The sequence below is a fragment of the Aplidium turbinatum genome, chromosome 8 (assembly GCF_918807975.1).
Source record: "Aplidium turbinatum chromosome 8, kaAplTurb1.1, whole genome shotgun sequence".
In the NCBI taxonomy this organism is placed as follows: Eukaryota; Metazoa; Chordata; class Ascidiacea; order Aplousobranchia; family Polyclinidae; genus Aplidium; species Aplidium turbinatum.
In genome coordinates this window covers 15,165,183-15,178,063 of record NC_137479.1, presented here as the reverse complement: position 1 = coordinate 15,178,063, position 12,881 = coordinate 15,165,183, and the positions used below count along the sequence as shown (strand labels likewise).

General features: G+C 37.6%; 1 protein-coding gene across 2 annotated transcripts; it reads left to right on the top strand.

Moving 5' to 3' along the window:
- The first annotated feature begins 5,842 nt into the window (after positions 1-5,842).
- LOC145775324 (N-acetylglucosaminyl-phosphatidylinositol de-N-acetylase-like) lies at positions 5,843-12,811 on the top strand. Of its 2 annotated transcripts, XM_082586599.1 has the most exons (6): positions 5,843-6,007; positions 6,525-6,642; positions 7,167-7,419; positions 8,362-8,446; positions 10,028-10,182; positions 10,333-10,531. In XM_082586599.1, exons 1-6 carry the CDS (start codon positions 5,906-5,908, stop codon positions 10,388-10,390), a joined length of 771 nt encoding a protein of 256 aa, XP_082442725.1. In that variant the 5' UTR covers positions 5,843-5,905; the 3' UTR covers positions 10,391-10,531. The 2 variants fall into 2 exon arrangements, with proteins under 2 accessions (XP_082442725.1, XP_082442724.1); XM_082586598.1 differs by lacking the exons at positions 5,843-6,007; positions 6,525-6,642; positions 7,167-7,419; positions 8,362-8,446 and having other exon boundaries at positions 10,053-10,182; positions 10,333-12,811.
- The last annotated feature ends 70 nt before the right edge of the window (positions 12,812-12,881 follow it).

Below are 12,881 nucleotides of genomic sequence, written 5' to 3'. Positions count from 1 at the left end.
ACGGTATATTGAGTAAACCGCCATGGATAGTTAGCTACCTGCCACGGATACCGGTACAGTACCGTACTACCGGTAGTTAATTAACTGCCACGGATAGTTAGTTGACTACTGCAGATGTGAACTTGACGGAGCAATGTATCAAGGTATCAATCCTGACATAGATATATACATGTTGCCTTAGTTAACTGCCGCATATATAAGTTTCCTGTTATTGATTTATTGAGTAAACTGCCACGGATAGATAGTTAACTGCCACGGATAGTTAGTTAATTGCTACAGACGTGAACTTGATGGAGCAATGTATCATTGTATCAATCCTGATATGGATAGGCTACCCTATATGTTGCCTTAGTTAACTTCCGCATACATAAGTTGCCTGTTATGGGTAGTGACAGTAGATTACCGGGACGAGCAACTCCGTTGTTCCGCCAACATTAGAAGGGTAAATTGCCAATTTGACATTTTTTTCACGCTTTGCTGCTGGCTTGCTTTCAACTAAAAACTTTAAATTACTTCAAACATTATTTTGTAAATAAAATAAAAAATTACCCTTCTAATGTTGCGGATGAACAAAAAAGCGGATGTAGTTAACAACCCCGGTAATCTACTATCCCTAGTTATGGGTATATTGAGTAAACTGCCACGGATAGTTAGCTACCTGCCACGGATAGCTAATTAACTGCCACGGATAGTTAGTTGACTGCTGCAGATGTGAACTTGACGGAGCAATGTATCAAGGTATCAATCCTGACATAGATGGGTGTTGCCTTAGTTAACTACCGCATATATAAGTTGCCTGATTGATATATTGAGTAAACTGCCACGGATAGTTAGTTAACTGCCACGAATAGTTAGTTAATTGCTACAGACGTGAACTTGACGGAGCAATGTACCAAGGTATCAATCCTGGCATTGATATATGTTGCCTTTGTTAACTTCCGCATGTATAAGCTGCCTGTTATGGATATATTGAGTAAACTGCCACGGATATTGAGTTACCTGCCACGGATATTGAGACTGCCACGAATATTGAGTTACCAGTAACTGCTGCAGATCAGGGTTGCCAGGTCCACTTATGGAAAAAATGCCAAACAACTGGTCAAAAAATGCCAAATGACCTAAAAAAAATGCTAAATAGGCAAAACGCTGCAAAATCGAAGGTTTCTTCCTTATAAAAGTAATAGATTCGGTAAAAAATGGATAAAACTGCAACAAAACTCAGCCTACACTTGCTGCTATTGCACAACCTAGTATCTTCATTCTTGAGAGTACGATACCGTGCTCTTCAGAAAAAAAGACTTTTGAAAAAATGACAATAATACAAAAAAATCCTTTTAGATCTTGATGATATTTCCAAGATCTGGTTAAAAAACTGAGCTGAAATACCATCAAACGGCTGAGAACCACATAGAAGTTGGAACACATCACGTCATCATGCTGTTTTGGTAAAATCATACTGGACTACTGGAGCGTGAAGTAAATTTAGTCTCCAACCAAAATTGCAGACTTAATCGAAAGTAATTTTACCAAGGACTACGAAAAATTGATTTTTAACAAGAAATTTCGCTTTATTAGGGAGTTATTAACAAACCTATTACCCTGTCAACCATTTTTGGGGAACGTTTCAAAGTTTACCCGGATTTCAAAGTATCCCCATTTTACGGTAGCTGATTCCAGTGATTCGTTATGCGAAACTTGAATATATCGGAAATGAAGTAACTTCATTGTCTGAAAGCTTTTTGTCTGACACTCATCAAGATGTATGACGTCTATGATGTTACGTTTGCTAAACTTTAAAGCATAAAAGTTAGTGACTTACCGGAATAAGACCGTTTTTTGGATCAACCAAGGAGAAAATTTATAAATAATAAAATAAAACTTTTCAGGTGAATAAAGCAAGACATAGGCCTATTCTTTTAGTTTTCAAATATTTAATGATTTTGCAGGGGTCAAAGGTTTTTATTTGTTTAATTTAAAGTTTATAACTCCTGATGACAGCAGATACGCTGCTGGCGTAACAAAGCTTCGATGGCACAGAGATAACGCAATGAGTCTCAAAGAATTTATTTTATTTTGTTAGTTCGAATTGCAGAATTTAGAACGCCAAACTTTTTAACTAGCCTTTTCAGAATGAATAGATTTTTGAATTTAAAACGTAAGAATTATCGTAATGCTTATTTTATGTTGTGTGTGAAACTTGTTTGTGCGGATGTAAATAAAGCACTTCCAAAATAAAAGAAAAACAAGCAATTACATAATTTAAAATTGGCAAATTCCAACAACATGTTTACGAACTGGGGTGAACTCCTGGTGAGATTCCGTCGCAGAGGTGAACCGTTTGTTAAAGCGGAGAAGATTGAAAGCGACGAATTGCCATTGAACAGAATCACTTGGGAAAGCTGCGAGTGGAAGGTTATTTAAGTAGAAAATGATTTATCAAAATTATATTTGTGCACAACAAGTGAGTTTTTTAGAAACGTAAATGTTATGGAAGGATTATATTTTGTAGAAAGTTAAAAACAATGGAAATTACATCGCGGGTCCCTACAAGTTTATTGTAAAAATTAAATTGCTGAGAATCGGTACAAGTTGGTGAAGTTTAACTTATCACAAGATAAAGCTAGTACGGTACTTACTTTGTGTTTGTGTTTAATTGATTCGGGTAGATATATAATTGTACTTTCCAACGATGGCAAAATTGTTAAAATCCGACCACAAATGAGAAAGCTACAGCACTTTTAGTGGAAGGACTATTTATCGATTACAGCAAACAGGGGGTGGCTTATGATTACAACAAACAAACGGTGGCTTATGAGAATTAGTACAAGTTGGTGAAGTTTATGTCATCACAAGATAAAAATAGTACTTGTTTTGGATTTGTAGCCAATTGATTCAGGTAGATGTATGATCGTGCTTTCCAACAATGGTAAAATTATTAAAATCCGAGCAGTATGAGAAAGCTACAGCACATAGTGGCAAAGGTTTCATATTTTTGATGTTAAACTTTAATTAGATAAATTTTTAGTTGAATTTATGCAAATTGATAAGTTTTATGCCATCCTAGGGCCTTGTATCGAACTCTCGACGTTGGTATAATGTTTTTATTGTGAAAACATAGTAAATTGTCAAAAAAGCCATATCCATTCCGCCTTATCACCTCCATTCCGCCGCTTTTTACTTTCCTTTTTTTCACCCTCCCAATAATAGTTGCGTCCGTTTTGTGACGTCATATTGACCAGAAAGGCGAATTCCGGATTCTTCTACAAGAGCACCGTATTTTGTACATCACTGAATCCATTTGAGCTATTGAGAAAAACAGATTTTTCTTGCCTTTTTTCCTGCAAAAACTTTAATAACTTTGTCAAAGTGAACTTGTCTAGCTAACTTTGATTCTATGCTGAGTCTTGCTACACTATGCCCCCCCCCCCCCCGGACAGGAGCATGTAACCAACTTTTATGATTTAATTTAGGGTGCTTTTAACAGAACATTTTTGCACGTAAAGCATTAAATCACCACTTCGGGCCCCTAATTTGTGCACAAAACACTCAATTACCTTTCCGGACCCTTTTGCTGCATTACGTCCCCCCCCCCCCAGGGACTAAAGAATAGCAACTTTTATGCTTGAATTTAGTCGTTTATGATCGTCTTAACCAAACATTTCTGCGCGTAGACGGAAAAATTACAATTTCGGGCCCCCCAACAATCACAGGCCTGGGCCCTCAAGGGTACGGTATGCCATACCTCCTCTCATAGGCCTTGAATCCATGTACCGGTACATCTCTGGTGGCCGGCAGTCGCGCAAAGTGGTGGTGGCAGTTGGGCAAATGGGTGGCAGGTGTCGCACGAACTAGTGGCAGGTGTCGCCCAAATTGGTGGCAGGTGTCGCATAAATTGTGGCAGATGCCACGCAAACTGGTGGCAGGTGCCGCGCAAACTGTGGCAGGTGCCACGCAAACTGGTGGCAGGTGCCGCGCAAATTGTGGCAGGTGCCACGCAAACTGGTGGCAGGTGCCGCGCAAATTGTGGCAGGTGCCACGCAAACTGTGGCAGGTGCCGCGCAAATTTGTGGCAGGTGCCACGCAAACTGGTGGCAGGTGCCGCGGCAGGTGCCACTGCCACAAATTTGTCACAACCCCTATTGCACAATGAGGCCGCCATCCCAGGCGCAACAAGACTACTTACTGATTAGTTCAGTGAGGATTTGCAGTCCCACCGCCCCACCCCGAGCCCACCCACTCCGCCACAACATTGTTCAAGCCTGGTGAGTCCACCACAACGAAAGGCGGAAACCAAATCACAAACTGACAGAACCAGCCCACCAAAAAACAACCAAGCCACACCAGTCCCTCAAACGTCCAGCAACGCAAAAACGATGCAAAACTACACATTCCCGCCACCTGGGTAGTCTTGGCCTGGTTTTATGCTCTGCTGAGAGTAAAAAAAAACACAAATGATAAATATTGGAGAAATTGAGTCTCCTTCACAACTTAAGAATCGAACAACGCAAAACTGCCGAAACAAAACGTTTAGTTTGAGTGAAAGAATCACTGTAAGCAAACAATGCCAAAAGGTGCGCGCATGATGTCATGGGACTGTGAGGTATCAAAAATTTGAACAGGTTGTTATTTTTCTACTTTAATGTGACGTTAGTTACTACTTTAAAAAATCTATATTTTTGTTTCCGCAGAAAATCCGCAGCAAACGCCTTTTTTTACATGTTTAGTATCGGCCAAATTTTGCCGATACCGATACTCAAAAAATGGCCGATATCACTGATACAGATACCGATATATCGGTACATCTCTAATTATAACTTTAGAATTACCCTCAGAGATTATGTATGATTAGTTAATAATGGGTGCAACCTAGTTCGTACCTTGAACCATTCGTACAGTCAGTTCGTACCCTGAAAAGATTGAGAGAAAAAATTAAAAAAGCCGAAGTCGCTGATCGCAGTTTAATACGGTAGCACAAAGCCGAAGTCGCTGATCGGAGTTTTCCCAAACAATTTGAAACACACTCGAGGGTTAGGGTTAGCGGAAACTGCGGTTAGAGAAAACTGCGGAAAAATGTTTGCGAAAACTGCGATCAGCGCGGGTTAGGGTTAGAGCATAGATTACTTTATGGTTAGAGTTAGGGTAAGCGGAAACTGCGGTTAGCTGAAACTGCGGAAAAATGTTTGCGGAAACTGCGATCAGCGAGGGTTAGAGCATAGATTACTCTATAGTTAGGGTAAAGGTTAGCGGAAATTGCGGAAAAATGTTTGTGGAAACTGTGATCAGCGAGGGTTAGGGTTAGAGCATAGATTACTCTATGGTTAGAATTAAGGTTAGCGGAAACTGCGGAAAAATGGTTGTGGAAACTGCGATCAGCGGACTTCGGTTTTGAGCTATTTTTTCTCTCGATCTTTTCAGGGGGGATATTTTAAAATGATTGCGGAAACTGCAATCAGCGACTTCGGCTTTTTTTAATTTTTTTCTTTTGCTGTTTTCAAGGTACGAACTGTTCATGGTACGAACTGTTCAGGGTACGAACTAGGTTGCATCCGTTAATAATACCTTTAAGGACTGTATGATACTCTATTGCCTGTGAAAAAGAGGTAATTCGATAATCAAGATTCAACAGACCACTGCTTTGTGTAAGAGAAGTAAAGTAGTGATGTTACAAAGAGAAAAACTGTGCCCACTGTCCGCAAACTGCATCCCACAAAATTCAAAAAATTTCTTGTGGTTTGTAAACTGAATTGGTGGTTTGTGAAATGGATTTTAAGCAAGTTTAGTTTATAAATCTATTTTGTTTTATTCTAATAATGTTGAACGCTGTCTTCAGGTTTGCTGTCAGGTTTCTGTATGATATTTAACTTTATCACAAGTTTATAGCTTTATATTTTTCTGATAAATTGTTATGCTAATACTTATTGGCATATTTATTTTGTTGCTTTGTGTTGTGTTTGTTAAAGCATCACTTCAGTTTTCATCAAGTTGCATAGAATTTGATTTAAAAAAGGTTAGTGTAATAAAAGATTAAAAGTATATCTTCATATTCACTCACGTCCAATTAATTGTATGGGCCTAACCCTAATCAATTTTGTGAGCATTTTTTCAAATTATTTATATTTGTTATAAGTAATTGGCAATGGTTTGAGGTTACAATCATACTGTGGGATTGTAATTTTATAGGGCATGAGTATAGATATTTTAGAATTATTAAAATTAGATGACAATATATTTTACATATTACACAATATACAAATTATCTAAGCTTTGGTCAAAAAAAACTTTTTTTTTAAATATAGAAGTATGGAAGATGCCATCTATTTCATAACATGTTATGATTCTTTGTGGGTTATGAATAATATCTCTTGCTATTTTATGCGAACATGTTTAAAAACTTTATCTGCAAAGGTTATAGTGTTTAAAAACTGATGTATTTATTATAATACCTACATTGTTTCATGTGTCAAAGGATTCCCATTGCCCAGTTCAGTTATACCACAACTATGTAATTTTTCCTTTTTTTTCAGGATGATAATGTTCTGTTCATTATAAGCCACCCTGATGATGAGTGTATATTTTTCTCACCAACTATTCAATATTTAACAAGAAAGCGAATTGCTGTCTCAATTTTATGCTTATCAACAGGTAAAAAGTTATCCAATATTTTAAAAATTTTAACATTTGTTCATTCATTAGAAAATGAAATTATATTTTAGCCTATTGAATTAAAAGGTTATTCTATGTTGACTAAAAATATCTAGGTTGTAGTTTGACTAGCTGCACCTGCTTGTGGAGTTGTTATGGTCAGGCCAATTAGTTTGGAATTGCTTAAATTTTTGAAACGTTATGAATCCAGCTTGTTCAGTACGGTAGGCTATAAATTGTACGGTATTGAATATACTTACCTTACACAGTACACACGTTTATTGTGTTGCAAACCATTTTCAAGCTACTATTATATATGTATATTGCAACCTTGCATACTCAGTGTTATCACATAAAGCTGATCACCAAATCAATTACCATTGACTGAAACTATTGATTATATATGTCATATTTCATTACAACAAGGTAAAAAAGATACTGACTTTGTGACTCAATTATTTTGCTCATGATATATATATCTATAAATGTGGTTGATGAAAAATTGTGATGTTGCTTTATGGCAGGTGATTTTTATGGAAAAGGTAACGTTCGGATAAAAGAATTATTCAAAAGTTGCCAAAACCTTGGAATCGGACAGGAAAATATTTATTGTGTGAATGACTTCAAAGATAATCCACAGGAACACTGGAATATAGCATCAGTGGCTGATACAGAGAGAAAATTTATTAGAAAAGTCGAAGCTTCTGCAGTTTTCACTTTTGACAAACGTGGAGTGAGTGGCCATCTCAATCATACAGCTGCTTTTGAAGGAGCAAAGTAAGTAATATGATTTCAATATCTGCAGACAGTGCACACCGTTTCGACCTCCCGGTCTCATCAGTGCAGTAGTTACACTGGGATGGCCATGGAGATATATACCTGTAAACTTTATTGACTTTGCATCTATTTAACATGGTTTGAATTTCACAGTGTCTATGCAATATTCATATTACATTATCACATACAGAATCTTGTTTCAGGCCGTAGAGGTTAGAAAAAAAATACATAGAGGATAAAAAAAATACAACTTTTTTTTGCCCCAATTGCTATTAAAATTTTGGGGTAAAAAAATCAACGTCATTCAACAAAAACTGTTCACCTTAGCAACTTTATTTTTATTGGACTGCTGTTTGGTACGGTACCAGGCTGTCTCCGAAATGGGATTTCTCCGCATTGGATTCTCCGAAACGGGCCATCCTGAACTGTGTCATATAAAAAGTTTTTTACTGTGATTTTTGAGCCTTTCATGTAAAACAGACTTGTCAGAAAAAAATAGCAGTGTAAAACAATCCAGTGGTGAGAAAAGCTTCAAGTTAAATGTATTGTAAAAGTATTGAAACATTTTTCATTGCAACATTAAAGTTTTTTAGGGGGTTGCTTTTTTGCCCATCTTTCTACATTGTATTTTTTGCATATACCGTAACAGTAATTTTTTTGGTCACAATTAAAATAGAGCTAAACATCGGTGAACCGTTGGATGTAGTGTCAGAAATGCATTGATCTACAGTTTTACACAACAAGATTATTGTTGGTTGGTCTTAGTTAGTTCAAGGCCAATCAAAATGCATTTATTAATACAGTAAAAGCAAACTCAACAATTTAGTGTCGTATTCTTTTGCACTAATATAAATATTTATTTAAGTTTAATGAAATACCATACACTTTATTTAGTTTTATAAAATGTTGCAATTTCTGCAAGACTTTATTCTCATTTTTCAGATACTTGCAGGAAAACAACTTAATTCATAAAAGCATCAAAATCTTCACACTAAACACAGTATTTTTAGGTCGGAAATACATTCAGGTAATGCAATTTTTTCATATGCATGAAAAGCATCTAACCACGTTCATATACGCTTATTTGTCAGTTGATACTAGACTTCTGTCCTTGGTTTGGAGATTATAATTACCTATGTGAGTGGAAAAATGGAAGAACTAATGTTCACACCTACCCTCCCGGCATGTTGTTGAATGTCTGCCCAGCACAGCTGTGTGCTTTCGATAAGTTTCCGACCGACGTTCCTAATAGCGAGCAGACCATTATGCGGCTTTGCAAGACAACTTACCGTAATGCAAAGGCTGTGATTAGTTTTGTCGCATACAGCAGCTTTGGTTTTTAGCGACACACGCACCCCAGCAGCAGTCAATTTTTTCATTCACTTCGGAATGATTTCTCGTTTTGTTTCGATCTATGAGGTGCATTTTTTAAGTTTTGAATTGTGATGGGATTGGACGTTAAAATGATGTAAGAATAACAACTTTTGTTGGCTGGGACGATAATTGTTTCCACTCTTTCAAAAATTCTTGCCAGCTTACAATGAAGCGTGGCTTCAGAAATTCAACGTCTTATTCGTTGAAGTACCACTCGTTGAAGTTGCTGTTCAGATAACCGCTCGCGTTTCGCAAGCTTGTGAATGCCGTTGGGGGCTATAGCTTGCAAGATTGCATGTCCTCAATCTTGTTTAAATAAGTTGAAAAAATTTTATGCTCAGGAAGGCTTTCAAAAAAATAAAACTCTAAAGAATGATTTCGCCATAGGTTCAAGTTTAGCTGCCAGAATGAAAGGAAGAATGGTTTAAAAATCACTTACTGAGAGTTTATCTGAAAAAGAACATCTTAGCATTAAACAAAAAGCAGTTGGTGTTTATGTTGCAACACATTACGGAGTGTCGAGATTGTTGAGATTTCCATATTTCGAAAAACAAATACCCACCTCTGAATGGTTTAGAAATGTCGTATTGCAAGCTATTTACGTTTACAGCTCAGTGTTAGCATCAACTTGTCTGTATTTCTGCACCACGATCCTTAATTTCTAACTGAACTTGAAGGTCGATTTGTTGTTCAATAAACGATCTCTTGGAAAACGTTCAAATATTACGTAACGCCTTCGAGGGGGAGGGGGGTTTATGCAAAACGTTACGTTAGCGTCACATCGGGGGGAGAGGGTTCAAGCAAAACGTTACGTAACGCTTTCGAGTACGAAATGGTAGTTTTTTGTGCTGAATTCGTAGTGAAAAAACGTTACATGGGGGAGGGGGGGTAAAAATTCGGAAAAAAGGCGTTACATAATATTTGAACGTTCCCTTGTGGGGGCGGATCCAGTAAGTAGCCTTGGGGGTATTTTCAATAAGACGCAACGATGTGTAGGTTTACATTAATCCGACCTTGCTAATACACCGTGAATAACGTTACGTTTTTGGGGGGCGATTGCCCCTCCCCCTCTAAATCCGCCACTGGTCTTTTGTAATTAACGTTTTATAAATTGAGCAACTTTTTAAATATATATATTACTAAATGTCTTGCTTAGAAGAATACATGTAAAGTATTTGATCATTTGTAATGTCTAAGCGAATTTAAGTGCTTTGATCACTGTTGATATTTCCAGGTGCTGGACATATTTTTCTCGAGCTATTGTTTCTTTTCATCGTCTACCATACTGATAGTGGCTGGGTTGCGGGAATATTGCGTGGGTTACAAGTCTATGCTGTGCCATAAAACTCAACTAGTCTGGTTTCGATACCTCATCATATTATTTTCAAGGTAAGTGACTGAATTGCGCATGAACAACGCTTATTTGTGAAAAGCAATCAGCGGCATCACGCTTTTTTTTTCGGAACGATAGTCTCTTCTGTTTCCATCACATTTACTTATGACTTTTGACGTTCTTTTTATTGCGGAACTTGTTTTCAGATATATGTTCATGAATACGTGGTCATTGATGAAGCATGCTTATTCCAAGGCTGATTAATCCAAAACAGATTCGGAAACACTTCTTTTGTCTGTCTGCGGCAATCTTAACCCTGGTCAATCTCTTGTTGATGCTTTACTCGTGGGACATTGGTTTGCGTTACAGCGATGACATTTTGAAGGCTTTGTACTTGAAGCGAAGCGCGGAAATCGATTCGTCTTTCAGGTTTGATGAGCTCGGCGTGGATAGAAGCGGTCGGTACATAATTAACCAGAATGTCAACACAGGCCTGAGGAAAATCAGCAAATATTCTGTAACTTTACTAACGCATTGCACACTGAATAATTTGATTTATTTACCTCGACTAATCAAAAATTGGGATGGACCTGTTTCTGTCGCAGTGTTTATCGATTCCTTGGACGATTTCAGTCTCATTTTAAAAGCTTTTGCAATATGCAATCTAGACATCGTGCATTCTGCCAACTTTCATGTCATCCGCCCATTAGACAAATCGTTTTTAAACAATAAATTCCTATTGCAAGATCTACAAATGACAGGATTATTTGATAATCCCAGCGCATTGTGCTACAAGTTTGAAGTGTTACTACACAACCTAAACGAAATCCGAATGAATTACGTCACCAATGTGTTTTACCCCAGTAATTTACTGCGCAACGTTGCGAATGATGGTGCCGCTACAAAGTTTGTGTTGAACTTAGACATCGATATGCTTCCGAGTAAAAACTTGCTCAAAGTGTTCAGTTCTTTCATTGACTCGAGATCTAAGAGCTCTGAGTCTCATGAAAACACTGCCTATATTTTACCTGCATTTGAAATCGAGCCTTCGCACCTCAACTTAGATCGTGTGTTTCCTATGGATAAAAGTTCATTACTACGTTTCGTACAAAAAAATGTTGCACGTCCGTTTTATCATTCTATCTGCGATCACTGTCAAAACCGGACCGACTACGTCAGGTGGATGTCTCTGCAATTAGATTCTGTCGAGCCGCTCTCGGCCAGTGCTGCCTACAACGTCAGTTGGAACCACGGCTACGAACCATTCTTTATTGCTTTGCGGGATACCGTGCCAAGGTTCGATGAGCATTTCAAGCAGTACGGGTACAACAGGGTCAGTCAGCTCTGCGAAATGCACGTTATTGGCTGGAATTTCCAAGTTCTTGATCTTCTTTTTGTTGTTCACATCGGTTTGAAAAACGATGCCTCCTCCTTTCATCAATTCAAAGAAAAAGAGATGACTTTAAATTGGAAACTGTACAGGGAGTTCCGAAGACGAGTTTCTTTAAAGCACCCCGACAGTCATCGCAATTGTGATATTCCTCCTGTTTATAAACTCTGATTCTTGTTTGCGTAGGTTTGTGTTTGCGTATTGCGTAGGTTTGAGTAGGATGGATAAGAATGGAAAATTTAGCAATGAACAACTTATTTGATGCGTAGTTCATTTGTTTGTGTTTGCGTAGGTTTGAGTAGGATGGATAAGAATGGAAAATTTAGCAATGAACAACTTATTTGATGCGTAGTTCATTTGGTTGCGTAGAATCAGATACTGTGTTTGTGTTTCACCCTACGTTAGGCATTTGTTTTGAAATGTACTGGTATTCCAAATTCATTTCAACACTTGTTTGAGATAGCTATACGTTAACTCATTTTTACTCTAATTGAAAATCAAATTAATCATATTTAGCTAGAAATCAATTTTGGTTTATATTCTATACAAAGAAGGATGTATGAAGTCCGTCCTGCACCATGCGTTATTTTTGACCAGCAGACACCCCATCCTAAAGTTCCACTTTAAGTTTTTAAAAACTATTTACAAAGAAAATATTCATGCACAACAACACCACTAAGAATGAGGCATATATCTTGGGAATATGAGATAGGCTACGACAGCCTGTGTTCTGGCCATTTATCGTTGTTTCTAATGTTCGTGCTGTACGATATACATCACCAATCCTGATACCCAGATTCCACACCGCCAACAAAGAAGAGTTGGATCAAGAAAAGCCCGAAAATTTTGAGCAAAAAGACTAAGCGCACCATCTTGAAAATACAGCGCATCATTGCGGCTAAATCTATGATTGGAAAAATTGTGCAGCATTTTAAAGCCAACACTTTTGTTTACCAAAGTTTAAGGCTAACAAGGTGGTTTATAATGTAAGGAAATACGAAGTGGCGTGGTAGGTGAGAAAGTCTCCAGCTACTCTTGTCGGCGACCTGAACACATGTCATCCCCTTCCTTTCAAAGTCATCCTATTGGTTATGAGGGCAAACAGTTATTTAACGCACTTCCAGTTCATGCAATACTGTAACATACGAATGTAACATCATTTTGAAATGCTGTGTAATGGTTTCCATTTCATTTTTTCAGTGTTGTGGTTTACTCGTTCTAACATCAAATTCTCGTACTTTTTACGCTTGGTTATGGATATTCGTTTCGCTACCTATGAAATACAACCACTTGCATTGAAATAAGAACATCTGCAGAGGTGCTCCTTAAAACTATTTCTTTCATAAGCTTTTTAGGTCTTGGAAG